The following is a 17,669-nucleotide window of genomic DNA, read 5'->3' on the forward strand; positions in this document are numbered from 1 at the left end:
GAGAGAGAGAGAGAGAGAGAGCGAGCCTATTTATAGGAACCATTCCCAACAGGATGACATTTCGGAGGGGCAGACTTCTCTGGCCAGGCGTCTCATTTCCTTTCCACACCTAACAAGTGCCCTGCTGGTTGCTTGTTTACCATCAGCGCTGTGTGGGGAATGGAAAGGTCGGAAAAGAAAAGGGGAAACAGGTGGAGTGATGCAGGAAGTAAGGGCATAGCTCGACAAAGAAGCCTCAAGTTTGTTTTCACATCGTGACAGGGATACTCCCTGCTTCCGAGCCCATATTGATTCATCGCAACCGACCCTACAGGACAGAGGAGAACTGCCCCTGTGGGATTCCAAGGCTGTAAATCTTTGCAGGAGCAGGAAGCCTCCGATCTTTGTCCCTCAATGCACCTAGTAGATTTGAACCACCGACACTGCAGTGAGCAATCAGATGTGTAACCCACTATGCCACCAGGGCTCCCAGGGGGGTGATGGGTGCTGGGGATGATCTGAGGGAGTTAATCCACAGTTCTCTCAAAAGATGGTGTGAGAACCCCTGCAAATGCCGCTCACCTGTGGCCTCTCTGTCCAAGATGCCTCCAGCCTCTCATGTGGTAGGGGATAGCTTGAAGTTGGATTCTACCATCCTACACCGTTTCACCTGAGCTCCAGGGAGATCAGAGTACAGTGTTCGTGCACTCTTCAATTCTGGGTTACTCCCTGAAAGACTATGAGGTATTGCTATAAAACCACAGAAGCCTTTACTAAACAGAAATACCAAATGTGAAGCTATTGCTTCTTGACATATCCTCCACCAAGATCTCTGTCATGCTAACGGCAGTGTTTCCATCTCTCATCGTTCCCTGAGGACTTCAGTGCTCTTCGACTCACACTGTGTCAAACGGGCACTGTGGGCATCCTCAAGGGACTCAAATCACATTCTTTTTAAATGTTCTGCCAATTTGCGGGACTGAAAACCCACAAACATCTAAAGGAGCAAGATCAGGGATGTAAAGCATCCCAACAAAATTCTGGTAGGGCTGCCTTGTTACAAAGGAGAAGCAGATGCATGATCAAAATGCAAAACCAAACAAAAATTCCTCAGCACCTCTCCTGGCCTTTTCCTCACCAATGCAGGTTTGTTTTGGTGGTTTTTTTTGCCATTTTCTAAAAACCTCCTTCATTGTAAGTCTCCACAATCATCCTTGTGTCCTTTGAAAAGATCTATCATGATTACTTCTTGCCAATCCTAAAAGTCACCATAATCGTCTGAGCTGATGCCTCTGCCTTAAATTTAATGGGTCCAGTAGGTCCCCCCGCTGGAAGCCACTGTCTTGATCAGACCTTTTAAATTTGGAAGGCATCCCAACGAAACTAAGACACGTGTATTACCAAGAGAACTTGTCTGCAGCCATCCACCGATGACAGAGTTTAAACACCGTTTCCTTTAAATAAGCATGTATGAACTGCAGCCCTGGTGACATTTTTGGAGTTACCCTCATGTAACTATGTCACCATCCTGCAAAGTCCTGAAAAGATACAAGTAGCATCTTGTTCAAGATACTCCACCAAACCAAGCAAGGCCTGGCATTGCACTACCTGGAACAGGTTTCGTACACAGATGCTGCAGTTTGAGTGATGGGGAAAAAAATCCCCGAAAGGGCCTGACCTCAAGACTCCATCTCTCAGGTCCACACGCAGGGGCCTAGGCCAAGATTATGTCTTTGAGAGGGACCCTCAGAGACATCTTCCTGGTGTCCTACTGAGAATTCTGGAAGCCTCTGTGGTTCTCATGAGAACCATAGCAAGGCTGCGGCCAACCTCTTTTTGCAAAAGTGCAAAGCCTGGGCTCCGGGGCTGGCCCAGGGAAGGACCCAAGGGCGCAAGAGGGAGAAGGCGTCATGAGGGGCTCACTCCAGCAGCATCTCATGAGCAGGCCTGGTGACCGACCACGGCCTCTTTGGAGGGCTCAAACCACACCCTCCAAATTGCAATGCTCAGTGTCCAAAGAGCACCAGGCACTCCTTCTCTGCCACGGAACTGCTTCTGGAACTTGCCAACACCTCTATTGACCGGCAGCAGCCTCGAGGAAATCAGAAAAGGGCCGGCAAGCGCCTGGTTTCCCAGCAAGCAGAGAGCCGCCGGGACGGGGAGAGACCTGGGGGGCAAGGACTTACACCAGAGCTCGTAGTAGTAGTTGCAGCACTGAGACTGTCCACAGCAGTGTCCTGTGTCACAGGTGTAGCTTTGATTGTTGGTACCCACACAGGTTTCTTTTTCCTAAAAACCAAATGAAATGAAATTAAAAACCATCTAGCTTAAGTTATAGTGACATCGTTTAACTTAAGAAACTCAATGACAGTTGGGTTCCCCTCAACCAACCCCTCTGCTTCCACCCAACCCCACCCAAACAATGTGTCCCGTGTCCATTCCACTGAGAAAAAATAAAAAAAGAACCACACAGTGACAGCAGAGCTATTTTTTTAAAAAAAAGGTCAAGTTTATTAAACGTAGGGGACTCAGCACACAGACTCATGGGCACTTGGTAGAGTTCTACACAGACAGGAGAGGGCTGCCTCTATTTCTTTACATCTGAGCAGAAACGCTTCAGGTTCCGGTGTTGAGGCTCAGCCGGTGAGAAGGTGATAATCCTCCTGTAATTAGCAGTTAAGGTTTAAATAAAACAGGCTTTTCTCTGAAACTTCCTGGAATAGTTAATGCTGTTCGTATTCTGAGATTAGCATCTAGTCAGTCATTCTGTCCTTCCCTTCAAAACACATGGTGTCCCAGGCTAATTAAGTGAGATGTCTTCACTCTGAAAAGAGTATCCTGGTCAGGAGACCTAGTCTGACTCTAATTGGTTAGGTCATCATTAGTTTATCCAGTGGTTTCTTCAAAATCTCGCCTGTATCCAGGGCTCCTGATCACTCCTGTTCTGGCATAGCTCCGCAGAGGCATGACTGTTGCCTGCCAATTTCAAGTCAGAGCAGTGATGGATGGAGATGGACGCAGACAAAAATTTATATTTCACATGTTAAGGCATTAAAATACTCCACTGGTCGACTGTAATTTCAGCCCTCCGTGTGCTCTGGGACACTAGAAACACGCTGGGGCCTGTCAGTCGTCTGCTCTACCTGGCTACCAGTGGTGTTAATGGTTACGAGTTGGGCTCACTGCAAGGTCAGTGTTTGAAATCATCCGTGAGGTTTTCTACTCCCATAATAAAGAGTGACAGTCTCCAAAGCTCACAGGGCCAGTTCGACCCTGCCCTGTAGGGTCACTGCGGTTGGAATCGACTTGACGGCAGGGTGTGGAAACAGCAGCATGCTCCATGACTGGATGCTGGCTTTATGCCAGGCACTGTGCGGAGTGCAAGGGATACGAAGATGAACGAGACATTGTCCCTGTATCCTCAAGCAGTTCAGCGTCAAGAAAGAAAAAACCCAGCTCAGCAAAGAAACTAAAGCCGCAGTATTGTATTTGCAGCTAGGCAGGCTGAACCTGCCACTGAGCACATCCGGGAGGCAGGCTGCCAGTGGAAACTTCAGTCACATGGTGCTGCCTCCTCGGGACCTCACTTTACTCCACTGTCTACTTGGCCAACGGCATAAACAAGGCACTCCGGTGACCGTCTACTGGGCGAGGGGCCGGCTGGCAGCCCTGCACCCTAGAGTGACAGGCAGTGGCTGGGAGAAAGTGCCAGGATGAAGGAGCCCAGAGCTCTGGCTCCCTCCTGTTTCCACACCAGCTCCTCAGGTGTTTTCCTGGTCTGTAGAAGCCCTGCTCGCCTTGGGATAGAGGAGTTCGGGAGAGACCTTTGTAAACTCTGATGGGGGCCCACAATATTGCACACAGAGCTCTCCTTGGCTCTTCTGTGCTCACCATGAGCAGGAAGACACACCTAGTGGGTGCAGCCTGGCCGGGGCTCCTCCGAGGCCTGGCTCATGTGCAGAGAACAGAATAGGGTTTTCTGCCTTCACAGAGCATGACACTGAATTCATGAGGGCATCAAAAATGGTCTCCCCAGGTGACACACCCCACAGCTGCCATTCTTCTGGCCACAGTTTTAAGTGTCCACATAGTTTCTACAAGAGGCCACACTGCCTATGCGGTAACACATAAAAAGGCTGCAGGGATACTTCTGCCTCGGGGAAAATCTTACCAGATGAGGTCTAGGTCTAGGCACAGGGCGGGCAACCGTTGCTAAATGAGACGTGGAATGGAGTGCGTTGAAATCCAAACAGGACCTCATGACTGGCGGGGCGGGGGTGGGGTGGGGGGAACGTCAGCTTTTCCCTCCCCTCCCCCAAGAAGGAGGCACGGGACAAACAGGAGCCCACTCCTTCCTTCCCCATCTGCCTCCACACATCCCCAGCGAGAGAAGTGCCATCACGCCATTGAACCCGGAGCTCCTTGGGCAGCTCTTAATCCAGCCTTCCCTTGTCATGCTTGGTAGCCCCTCCTCTTCCCTGGGTACAGATTCTAGGATTGGCTTGGTTATGGGAATAGTCACTTTGTGACAGGACAAATAAGATTGTGGGTAGATAAGAAGACAAGAAGTGGTCTGTCTCACAGGCACTCAGTACACAAGAAATGCAGGGATAGAGGGACAGTGAGGGACAAGGGCCGAGGTGAGCTCCTCTAAGCATCTGCTGGGTTCCTGGAGAACCTCAAACCTTGGCTATGACCCCAGTTCTGATAGTATGGGGAAATGGGACCTCAGGCAAGCTACTCAATGGTCCTGAGCCTCATTTATAAAAGCCTGTTAAGATTGTTTCTAAAGTCTCCATCTACCCTGGACCCCTTGCCATCAAGTCGATTCCAACTCACAGGGAGCCTCTAGGGCTTCCTGGGCTTTGTACGCCCGACAGGAGCACACAGCCTCATCTTTCTCCCAACAACGGTGAAGCTCCGTCCTTGTGGTTAGGAATCCAACGCTTACACAACCAAGGTGTAGCCTCTACAGCTTCATTACCCTATCTCCTCTATCATTTTGGTCACAGGCACCTAAAGCCAGGGTGCACACATGCATATTACGCCACTGCCATGGAGTGGTGGTAGAGGCAGCATGATCTTATATAGGTTTTCCAAGGCCGACAGCCTCATCTTTCTTCTGGAGAGCAGCGAATGGGTTTGAACCGCCAGCTTTGAGGTTGGCTGTTTAACCCTACACTGCCACCAGAGCTACCTAAGCATGAGCTCCTGACAGCTCTCTCCCCTCTGAGTCAAACCTGCAGCCCAGAACAGCAGTGGGGAAACGCTGCCCCAGGCTGTTCCACTCTCTCTTAGATGAGGAGCCTGTCCCTGGGTCACTGGACCCTCAAAAACCGCCCGCTCGGGATTCCTGAGGCAGGTAGGGTGAGGAGTCAGCCAGCCATGGGTTCAAAGCCTAGCACTCGTGCTAATTAACGGAACCTCTCTGAACTGTTCATGCCAACATTATTCTGGGAGCCAATTTTGCTGGGCGCAGACGACCATTCAAACAGTGCTTTGCCTTCGATCAGAACAGTAGACAATGCAGGCGACTCGGGAAAATCAAAGGCTAGAAAAAGAAACCGAACAAAGTGCAGCGGAAAGTTCAGACACAAAAACTTCTCAGCACCCACATGACACATACGCTGCAGCTTCAAAAATTCCGTGGGAAAATTCCATTATTTTTCCATGAACTTTCTTAAGCCGCCTCATACGCTGGTCAGGACCGGCCCTGAAGAGTGGGCAGACATGGCTCCACACCCATTCCCTCTTGTCCACGGAATAGCCCATCGTACTTGGCAAAGTAGAGAGGCAGCAAGAAAGGGAAAGACCCTCAACGAAGTTGACACCGGGGCTACCACCATGGGCTCAAGCACGGGAACCCCTGTGGGGACGGCGTAGGGCTGTGCACAGGGTTGGAACCCACTCAATGGCAGACACCCCAGCAGGAGGCCAGTGCCCAGAGAAACAGTGGCTATGTAACCCCACGAAGGCAGGGAGCGTGGAGGTGAGCAACAGCTCAGGTGTGCAGGGCACAAGGCTGAGCCCTCAGCCACTAACCCAAAGGCTGGCGGTTCAAACCCGCCAGCACCTCTGCAGGAGAAACACCTAACCGGCCGCCTCTATAAAGAGCGCACCCGAGAAATCCCTTTAAAGCAGCTTTACTTTGTCACAAAGGGTCACTTGTAGTGGAAAATGGACCTGACAGCGTCCACCAACGCAGAACATTTTCTGGCTATGTGCCAGAACACCAGTAAATTCAACGCCGTTGTCGTCAAGTGTAACTCATAGCTTTCTGAGCAGACCGAGTAGAACTGCCGAGGGTTCCCAAGGCTGTCTATTTTTACAGAAGCAGACTGCCACATCTTTCTCCCATGGAGAGGGTGCAGGCTCCAACCACTGGCCTTTCGGTTCAGTTAGCAGTCAACACTTGACCACTGTGCCATCAGGACTCTTCCTGTGTGGCCCTCTTCTCAATGTTTTACATGCATTCGCCCATCTGAACACAGAGCAACCCGATGAGTTGGCAGGATCAAGGAATGAGGTCAAGAAAGGCTAAGACCTGTTTGCTCAAGTTCACATAGCTAGACCAGGGTAAACCACCATCAAGTTCATAGGTTCCCAAGCTTATTTGGCCTACTGTGCCCTTTTCAGGGTGGGGGAAATTACTCAGCATCCTCTTGGCAATTAAAAACTTTTTACTAGAAACCATAATTCAGGATACCGTATGGGTTAAAAAAACCAAACATACTCACTGCCATCGAGTAGACGCCAACTCACAGAAACCCTATAGGCAGGGGAGAACTGCCTCTGTAGAGGTCCAAGAGTATTACCTCTTCAAAACCCAAACCCACTGCAATAGAGTTGATGCTGACTCTCCGTGACCCTACAGGACAGCGGAACTACCTCAGCAGGTTTCCCAGACTGTAACTTATGGGAGTAGAAAGCACCATCTGTCTCCTGCAAGGGCAACTGATGGGTTCAAACTGTTGACCTTGAGGTCAACAGCCCAGCACATAACCCGACACACCATCAGGGCTCCAAAGTACAGGTACCTATCTGCTTCTCCAGAACCCACGGATCAGTCCAGTGCCTCCCCAGAGGACAGGGTTCCCTACTTTGGGAAACACTGATCTAGTTGGTCTGGATGCCTGACCTTTTAACTGTTAAACTGTAACTGCCCTCATTAAGAGTTATCTTCCCTTCAGCTGCTCAAATAAATCACCAAAAGCTCCACACCAAACCAAAGACATGATTTACCTTTGAAGAGAAACGTACGACCCTCAACCTTACGGAGCTCTTAGACTTGGGGGCAGAATCCTCCACCTTCTACGGGGCGAGAACCCTGGCAATGTGCTTGGGACTCTTCCCTCCTTCGCTCAAAAGGTCCTACTTTCACAGGGTGGTTTTCTGAAGAGTAGACTACTCCGTGTCACTTGTGGCATGTGAGGCCTTCCTGCCTTCCATATTTATATATACATACACATATACTGGATGGCTCACCAGTGGAGCACATGGAACGAATGAGCAAGAGCCGTCCTAACTGCTGTCCTCACAGAGCTCACAGTGTAAGTAAACTGTACAATCATCACAATAACTGCAGTTACGATAAATGAGTCCATGAGAGCTTATAATAGATGAGACATTAGACAAGGACGTGGTCAAGAATGTTAGAGAGGTAGGCTTGAACTGAGAGATCAAATGGATGGCTAGAATGGCCAAAGGTACTTGATTACTAACCCAAAGGCCGCTAGTTTGAACCCAGCCAGACATGCATGCCTTAGCAAAAAGGCCTGGCAATCTGCTTCCAAAGGTCCCAGGCACTAAGACCCCCATGGATGCAGGTCTCCTTTGTGCTCAGGCAGTTGCCTTGAGTTGGAATCTACTCAATAGCAATGGGCTTAGGAAAAAGCCAGGCAGAACACTTCAGAGAGAGGAAACAGTGCACGTGCTGAAGAGGTTACGTAGGAAAATCAGGTAAATGACACCCAGAGCATGAAGGGAGGTGAAGTGATCAGATATGCATTTGAAAGACGTCATCTTTGTGGCAGCTCTTCATGTGCACAAAATTTCACGATAAAATGTATCACCAAGGTGAGAATAATACATATTCTTATGGGGGGGCTTTTCACCCTGGCAATGAGCACTAGGAGCAATTGTGAACAGGTATATATATATGCCTTTGGACCTAGACACTCCCTGGGATGGGCTCCAAGACTCAGGGCACAAAGGGTCACCAAACGAAAAGGCATCGACACATGGTGGGGGTGGGGGGTGTGCAAAGACAAGCACCGGCTGGAAAGAACATTTTACGATGGAAAAGGAGGTGCCGTTTTGCCTTTTCCCATGTGCAGAAAAGTACCTCATCTCTCTGGTGACTGCATAAACTGAGGGACTAACAACCTTTCCCTGAACAGTTTCCGTGTCTTAAAGAGTTGCTATTTTTAGCTGAGCCACCATAAAGGTCAACTTAATCAGCCTAAGATGTTTCTGAGTGCCAGCTTAAAAAGAGACACTGGGCAGGCATGGCTTTCCAGGCCTGGTTTTCAGTTAAGAGCCTTTAACTTCAGTTAAAGTACTTGGCTGCTGACTGAAAGGTCAGTGATTTGAACCTTCCGGAGAAGAGAAAGCCCTGGCAGTCAGCCTCTGTAAGGTTTGACAGCCTTGGAAGCCCTGGGACATTCCTACTCATAGTGAGTCGGAATTGACTTAATAGCAGTGGGTGACTTTTGAGGGGGGGGTTGGGGGGAGGCGGGGAGGAGACAGGTGGTGAGGGGTAGTAATTTGCCAATATTATGGGGCTGAAAAACCATGTTACTAACTGATTAATGGAGACAAAATCTTCATGTCTTGAGGAAAACAGTGAGGTTTTAAAGAGTGCTTTAAGTCCAATGGGAAGAAAGCTCTGAATTTACATGATTAACTCTTTCAATAATCTATACTCATAGGTCTTCAACTTGATTTAGGATTTGAACTGTATTTACATGATCTAAGAATCCTCAAGTCAAAAATTAACACAAAAAGTAGCTCTCAAGCTAGAAATACCTGGAATATCTGGCAGAAGCAAAGATAAAACTATGAAGAGACCTACCCTCAGGACATGAAGGATTCCCACATAAAAAGCTCTGCTGAAGATGAGAGCACAAATCAAATTACAAAAAATTTTTAGACAGGAAAAAAAATCATAACAAGTAAGACTTGGGAAATTCAATGAATAGCATGGAAAGACATCCTCTCCCCACCCCCACAAACCAACCTAATAGAAGGATCAGATAATATAAGCATGTTTCAAATTACTAAAACGAAAAAGAATGAATTAAAAACATGATAAAAGACCCTCTTGACTACCCACTTAGAATTAAGGTACATCTAAGTATTTATACCCTCTCCACTTCAATCCATTAAAAAAAAAAAAGCATAGCTCATAAACCTACAGTTTGAAAAGAAGACACGTGAAGTACACTCCCAGCTACATCAGTACCGCTACTGCCAAAGCAGCAGCCCAACTGGATTCTCATTAAATAGGCCCCAAACAGAGAAGGCTGCAAAGAAATTAAAATCAATTTCCTGTGTTGTTATTAGGAACCTGAATCATGAACTCAGAAAAAGCCACTTGACCCTGGTAGGAAAATCCCAGAGCCAAGAACGGAAGTTGCAACATATACCCTGGCTGTATGAAGGTCTCCCTGGTGATGTCCTAAGGCAAGTTGACTTTCAGGATCTGGCTAGACACTGGATTAATCTGATACCCTTTCTCCCTGAGCAGTTGGAAGGAAAGACAGTCCTGCTGTGAGCTATCCCCGGCAGTTCCTTCTCATTGGTTTTTTTCTACCACATAATAAGTGCACGGACATCTGTAGCAAGGCTGGTGCTGCAAGAGGTGCTGGCGCTGTAGAGTAGTGGGTTAGCTGGACTGCTGACTGCCAGATCAGTGGCCCTAGAAACCTTTGAGAGCAGGTCTACTTGTCCTATGGTGTCACTAGGAGTCAGAATTGACTCCCGGCAGGGAGTTTGGGGTACTTGGGGGGCAGAAAGCTAAGGGCAGAAATTGCAGGCGACCAGCAGGTAGCACTCAGGCAGACCGGAGGCCCATCCAGCAGCCCGTGACCTGTCTGCAGCTGGCTCCACGGGGCTGGTCCTTTCCCATTCGTGGCAGCACTGCTTCTTCACGCCGAAAGTGAGGGTTGCAAATTGGTGGCCCCAAGCCAATGGTCCCACACACGACTTTTCTATGCCTGCATGGGACTGTTCTTTTTTAACTTTCTGAAAACAGAAATCAACGGTTAACATTTTAAAATGAGAAGAATCCATACCCAAACCCCTATTTCCAGGTTCATTTGAAAAATCAAGGTCCACATCCCCATAGGGCCATCAAAGACAGCAGCAGAGATGTACGCAGAGCCCGCCTGGTGGTGCTGGGGGTTCCGTGATGGATTGTCACCAGCAGCTCTGTGGGAGACCGAGGCGGCTATGCTGCTTGCATAAGGATTTACAGTCTTGGAGACCCTATGTAGGCTCACTACTGAGTATGACTTGACTTGATAGCAGTGGGCACAGATGTATGTGGGCTCCTGCTTCACCACAGTTCCCCCCCCCCCCCATCTCTAGCCCCCTACTGACCAATAATCCTATCTACTTGACTCAGTCACTGCCTGCCCCCATGGGCACGTGATTAGCTATTCTTGCTCTAGAGCAGTGGTTCTCAATCTGTGGATCCGCAACCCCTTTGGGGGTCGAACAGCCCTTTCACAGGGGCCGTCGGATTCGTAACAGCAGCAAAATGACAGTTATGAAGTAGCCACGAAAACAATTTTATGGTTGGGGGTTGGTCACCACCACATGAGGAACTGTATTAAAGGGTCATGGCATTAGGAAGGTTGAGAACCAATGCTCTAGAGTTTAGTAGTAGATTGATCCTCTCTTCATTCTGAGGTTAAGTCGCCATAAAAACCCCAATAAAAACGCTGTCACCTGTACTCTCTACAACGGGTACCTGAACCAAGAAGAGGGGCCCTGCTTCATGCATGAAGGGAATACTATTCTCTTGCTAACCAGGAGAACCTGCTGGCAGGACAGCATTCAAGGGACAAGAAAGAGAATCACGCTTTGCCTACCGCCTGGGTAACGAAGCACTGGCTGGGCGTTTTCACTTGTGCTGTTTATTCTCTCTCTCTCTTTTTAGGAAACAGATTCAATGCGGTTATATATCTAGAAAGCATTTTCATGACTGTACAACTCTTCTCAATATGACTGAACTAGTGAATTGCATGATATGTAGATTCTGTCCCAATAAAACTGTTTAAGAAAAAGAAAGAAAAAATTTAAAAGAAAGAAAGTTTTCAGTATCTAAATCTCAAATTTCCATGGAAAGAAGAATTTAATGTTTGGGGTTATCCTCAGCTTTCATGCTGACAGACACACCAAGGACTGAGAAGAGGTGGGCTATGCCTCTGAGGCATTTTGCAATAACTGAACTGTTAAGTTAAAAAAAATTTTTTTTTTACGTTTATGTTTCCATTTGTAAGTTCGTTCTGGGCCTAATAAACAGTCTTATCAACAAAATTTATTCTTTCATAATATGGCAAAGCCACCCAAAGGAGAGTCACTATTTGGAGCCATAAAATTGCATCATTATAAAGATATCGTGTGTGTGCTACACACATGAGAGGGCTTCAAAAATCATGGAAAACTGGAATGAAAAGTCAATGGAATCTCCCCCCATTTAATTTACAATAAAGAATTGGGGTTCACGAACTTGTTTACTAACCAACCAGGAGGTTGTAGGTGACAGTCTACTCAGAAGCCCCTCACGAGAAGTCCTGCTGATCTGCTTCTGAAACAGCACCCCGAGAACCCTAAGGCCACAGTTTTACTCTGATACACATGGGCTCGTCATGAGTTGGAATTTAGCTACAGCTTTATCGACATACATACATATAATCACATAAACTACACACTCTCTTAAGTTTTTTTAAACCTCTCAGCCGGCCATCCTACAGAGACCAGAGGAGGTGCATGAGGACACTTTGTTTAAGGCTGTAGAAACAGAACCAGAAGGTTAAGATCCTGGCCTTCTAATTTGGGGTTCAGAATTCTTTCTATGACTGGGTTCTCACTCATTCAAGTGTTCACTGTATCCTGAAAATGCACTTAATTAAATAAAATACATACTTCCTTACCAGGAAGAGAGAGGTATTATTTTCAAGAGTGTCTGAAATATTGATGGTACAAATTAGTTTGTTGTTGGATGATATACTTTACAAGAGAGTCATCAATATTTCTCCAGAGAAGATATTCAAATAGCCAAAAAGCACATGAAAAGATGAACAGTACTAGTCATTAGTGAAACGAAAATCGAAACCACAAATGGGATACCATTTTATACCTACTAGGATGGCTACAGGAGCTCTGGGTTAGGCATTAGACTGCTAACTCTATGATTGGCAGTTCAAGGCCTCCTGCTGCTCCAAAAGAGAAAGATGAGGGTGTGTGATCTGGTAAAAATGTACAGCCTTAGAAACCCTGTGTATGGTCACTAAGAGTTGGAATCAACTACATGGCAATGGGGTAGGAAGGGAGTGGGTAGGATGACTTTATAAAAAACCCAGCTGTAGAACGACTGGAAGCCTTGTGCACTGCTAGTGAGAATATAAAACGATGCAGTCACTGAAAGTAAGCAAAATGTGGTATAAACATAAATCAGACTGTTAAAACTCACTCACTACCACTGAGTGGATGCCATTCCAACTCCTAACTACAGGACAGAGCACATGACAAGTTGGGCCCTGTTTGAAACCAAGACTGAGACCACGAGTCACAGTTTGGTGAGAGTTTCTGAAAACATGTGCTTTAATAAGCAAGAGAATCAAACAGTAATAAATGCACTGACTTCCTTGATGCAACATCCAAGGAAATTCATGTCTCATGTCCAACAATACCAGCAGACATTATGGAAAGAAGTCACTGGGTCACACTTCAGCCACTCCCCAACCACGTCCCCGTCTCTCCTAAGACACATACAGTGGACACTGCCCCTCCTCTTTCTGTTAGTTGGAAGAACAAGCTAGTTCAAGCAAGTCACCTCCCACGACTGAATCCCCATTTCCAGCAATCAGCAACAGAAGCCACTTGGTATGGTCCAGGGTGCAAATCCATTTGAGGCCTGCCCAGCAAAATGATGGCTCCAGAGAGTCAGAGATAAGGCTACCTACCGCAGGGCAACATTCAACCCACTCGTGCGACAAATTAGAAACACAGAGTGAGAAGTGCTGGGGAACAAGAGTCAAGAAGTGAGGCTGCGAGCTAGGGTATGAGGGTTGAAGTAAGCCCCTAACCATCCTGTTTGCCTGGACTAAAGTTTACCTCTTCAAGGAAGGGGCGGGAGGGGGTGGGTCATACTCCTGGGCTGTCACTGGAGGAAGTGACTGTTTTCTTTGGCTCCTCCGGGATTACAGTTTCAAAATCAGCAGATACAGTCCCGCCCCCCTTCCCACTAAGTCCACCGATTTGTCTTTGCTATAACAGCAGCAATCTGATGGAAAAAAACAAAACACGCCATGTTCCTTTAAAAAGGCAGCTTCTTTCAACAAAGGTGGCTGGAGGTTCAAATAATTCACCTGAAAGGACTTAGGCCAGAACCATCTTCTCTCACCTTTCGGAGACCACGGTGGAGCTACCACTTAAAAGGATTTTACCAATCAGTTCAAAAAGGATTCGGGTTTCAACATTTGGTAGTTCAAGCAGTGTCACCTTAGCGTTTGCAGCATTATATGGCCAGGATCCCCCCCAAGCATGATATTGCCCATTGTCCTGAACCCAAGGAGTCCTGGTGGCCTAGTGGTTACCAGTTGGGCTGCTAAATGCAAGGTCAGCAGTTCAAAAACACCAGCTGCCCTTTGGGATAAAGACAAGGGCTTTCTATTCCTATATAGAGTTAAAGAATCTTGGAAACTTATAGGGACAGCTCTACCCTGTCCTATAAAGTAACTATGAGTTGGCACCAACCAGATGGCAATGAGTTTTTGAGAATTGTCCTGAAACTATGTGGTGTGATGGGTCATTTTTATAAGGCTTTTCTCACTGTGGTCTTGTAACTCCCACTAAGTGTGGTCTTACTGCCATCCAGTCAATGCTGACTCACAACGACTCTGTTTAGGGGAGTAGAAACTGCCCACCATGCTGATCACCACCCAATGCATAACCACTACACTACCAAGGATATACCACTAGGTGGAGTGGGACTATGTACATTAAGTGCTTAGAGCCTACCAGGGGGTTGGATAGTTGGCTAATAATGCAAATATAGTGCAGGGCATCCTTGTGAAGGTAGTACCGTGCAAATAAGGTGGATGAAAGCCTAAAAGGCATATTGCTCACTTTAGCCATCCCAGTAGGCTTCAAATGAGCCTTGCTAAAGGTGGATGGCGGAAGGGAGGAGAGATACCCAACTCACTACCACCAAGAAGAGATGTCAGTGAAGCACACCCATTGAATCCTGGGCTCCTATGCTGAGATCCTCTTAGACCCAGGTGAGAGAAAGAGATGTAACATCTGAGAGAGTATCGAGGCCCTGGAGCAGTGGTTCTCACCCTGTGGGTTGTGACCCCTTTTGGGGTCAAACAACCCTTTCACAGGAGTTGCCTGATTCTTAACAGTAGCAAAATTACAGTTATGAAGTAGCACCAAAAATAATTTTATGGTTGGGGAGGGTCACCACAACATGAGAAATTGTATTAAAGGGTCACGGCATTCGGGAGGTTGGAAACTACTGCAGTAGAGAGAGGTTCAGCATCTCCAGAAAGCAATGGCGACTGAGAACCAACTCTTAGCCCTTTACAAAGCACAGAATAGTAGAGAGAAAATGGGAAGGGGTCTGGCAGCAGGCTTTTAGTGTAGGTACCACCACACCAGAGTAATACAGCTATGTAATCTTGAACAGATCGCTTCTTGAGTTTCCATTTTCTCATTGTAAAAAGGAAACCAACCCCCCTAGCTCATGGGTGGTTGTAGAGACAAAATAATAAACATCCAGGTAAATGTTAACCATACTGAGCAATTCAGGGGTTAGTTGACAACAAGCCTCTCTTTCCTGTCCCCCTATCATTGCGCCCATGCTGAAGCTTGGTCAGTGCGCTCGTGAGATCTGGAGACCATGGAGAAATTTGGGTTCAACCTTCTCATTGCCCTGGCCACCGTCAGCATCAGACCAATTCAGGGGCAGCTGGTGTGGCTCTCAAACAGCCCCAAGTACCAGGAGTTGGCCCCTTGTGCCTCTTTCCAATATGGGCAAAGGACACAGCTTGAGAGGGTCTCAGATTCACCCTGGTGTTGCTGGACTATCTACTTATTTCTAGTATCAGGGATTATCTCACCTCACTGGAATGGATTATCTGAGGGAAAGTGGGTCTCCACGCAGAGAAAGGCAAGAGATGTAAAGTGTAAATTGTTGTCTCTGTGGATCTGGCCTGCATTCCATCAACTTTTCCTTTCATGCCACTCTGCGGAAGGGCCACCTGCAGAAGGCTGTTTTCACACCGCTGAGCCCCCTGCAGTACTCTGTTCCCCTCCAATGTCCCTCGCCACCCCTGGAGCACTCGTCCTACTTCCTTTACTTGACTCAAATCCCTTAAGGGCCGGGACACAATTTATACATCTTTGCATCCATAGCGAACTTTGAATAGAGTAAGCATAGTGCACCTTTCAAACGACAGCAGGTTGATCCAGCGAATCCAGCAAAATCATCACTTTCTGAACCAAATATAAATTAGAATTCACTTAAAAGAACATTGTTGTAAGTTTGTTCTCTGAAAGTCAGTAATCCATCTGCTAATTGCAGGCTTTACCTGAAACTCACTCTCTGATCTTGTCAAATAATAAAGGCGTTGCATGTTCTAAGGGAGTTCTGGCGGTGTTCAGCTGCTACCTGACAGACAGATTGGTGGTTCGAACCCACCAAGCACTCGGAGGGGAAAAGATGAGGCAGTAAGCTTCCATACGTATGTCCTGCCTTGGAGCCTCTAGGAGGCATTGCTACTCTGTCTTGTGTGGTCGGGTGAGTTGGAATCTGCTGGAAGGCAATGGGTGGCATTAGCAGCATGTCTGATTGTATATTCCAGCTGAAACTGGGTGTGCTGTTCCCCCAGCCACAAAGTTCAGCAAATGACTCTCTCCTCTTGACTGTTAAGTCCTCTCAATACAAAAAGATTGCTCTCTAGTCAACCAAGTAGCTTACAGGGAGCTTTCTTAGCGGTCACTGGCATGAAAAAACAAAAACGAATGCACCCCACAATCTGTATGCCACACTTGTTAGTTTGAAGGATAACTTTCTTCCTTCCCTGTATCCACAGGACATCAACCCCTGGGTCCCTGCCTTGCCTCGGGCACACTCAATACTGTGGCTCCTTGGGAAGACTCTCCTTCTCCCCAGCAGGAGAAAACAAAAACAACACTCTGGCATGCTTTTTCCCCAGCTCAAATGTCTAGGAAACTCCCACTCATCCTTCAAGAATCAGATCATATCACCTTCTCAGAAAAGTCTTCCATGCCCACACCCTCCCCTGGCTTGATTCGCGTATTGTCCACCCTCTGCTATCCCCTTGCTGCTGTCAGGTACCATCAGACGGATTCTAACTCATAGTGACCCCATGTACCAGAAAAGGAACCACCGCCTGACCTGAGCCAGCCTCACAATTGTTGCGAGACTCAGGCCCATTGCTGTAGCTACTATGTCAACTCCTCTTCTTGAGACTCTTCCTCCTTGTCACTCACCCTTTAACTTTACCAGCCGAGGCCGACCCTCTTTATAACATGCGAAACGGAGTCTTGTCGTCCCACCTTCTACAGGGCATTCTGGCTGTACTTTCAAGACACCTTTGTTTGTACCTTTGGGAGTCCAGTCACATTCTTTGCTAACATCTTAATTCAAATCAATCAATCCCTCTTTGGTCTTCCTTATTAATTACGTAGTTTTGTATGCCGTAGTAGTTAAAAGATTTTATGTCATGTTGAATCTTATGAAAAAGTGTTAAGGGTGGAGCCCAACCTGTCAATCTGCCTCTTTGGGGATGTGGCCTTCTATTAAGTGGGGAAACACAACCTCCCTAGCTGCAACTTTGTCTTCCTGCCTGATGGGACTCTGCCTGTCTGCCTTCAGACACGAGGTCCTCATGGGACCATCCCCCAAGCGCTGTTAACACCCTGCCATGTTTCCACTGACCTTGAATCCAGGTGACGATTCACTGGCCACTGGTCTTCCTGCTTTCCCTGTTCACTTTTCTGCATCACCAGACTGCAGCTACTGGAGTCTGAAGAACAGACTGGGCTGGGATACCTTCTTTTGATATAAGATTATTTGTTGATATACAGCTCTTTTTTTAATCATTTTAATGGGGGCTCGTATAACTCTTATCACAATCATCCATCCATCCACCCATCCATCCATTGTGTCAAGCACATTTGTTGCCATCATCATTCTCATAGAGCTCTTTTCTTTCTTTTTTTTTAAAACACTTTTATTGGGGGCTCTTACATCTTTTTTATTATTTTATTAATTATTTTATTAGGGGCTCATACAACTCTTATCACAATCCATACACACATCAATTGTGTAAAGCGCACTTGTACATTCATTGCCCTCATCATTCTCAAAACATTTCCTCTCCACTTAAACCCCCAGCATTAGGTCCTCATTTTCCCCCTCCCTCCCCGCT

At 47.1% G+C, this 17,669-nt stretch overlaps 1 protein-coding gene across 2 annotated transcripts in view; it reads right to left on the minus strand.

Annotated features, from left to right (window-relative positions):
* WBP1L (WW domain binding protein 1 like) overlaps positions 1-17,669 on the minus strand; it is a 67,215-nt gene that overhangs the window by 17,438 nt on the left and 32,108 nt on the right. For both annotated transcript variants that reach the window (XM_004700953.2, XM_045291283.1), the window contains exon 2: positions 2,166-2,268. In XM_004700953.2, the coding sequence (XP_004701010.1) occupies positions 2,166-2,268 (103 nt within the window). The remainder of the gene's footprint in view (positions 1-2,165; positions 2,269-17,669) is intronic.

Source organism: Echinops telfairi, unplaced genomic scaffold, assembly GCF_000313985.2.
Source record: "Echinops telfairi isolate 266 unplaced genomic scaffold, ASM31398v2 ScPeMD7_70;HRSCAF=299, whole genome shotgun sequence".
In the NCBI taxonomy this organism is placed as follows: domain Eukaryota; kingdom Metazoa; phylum Chordata; class Mammalia; order Afrosoricida; family Tenrecidae; genus Echinops; species Echinops telfairi.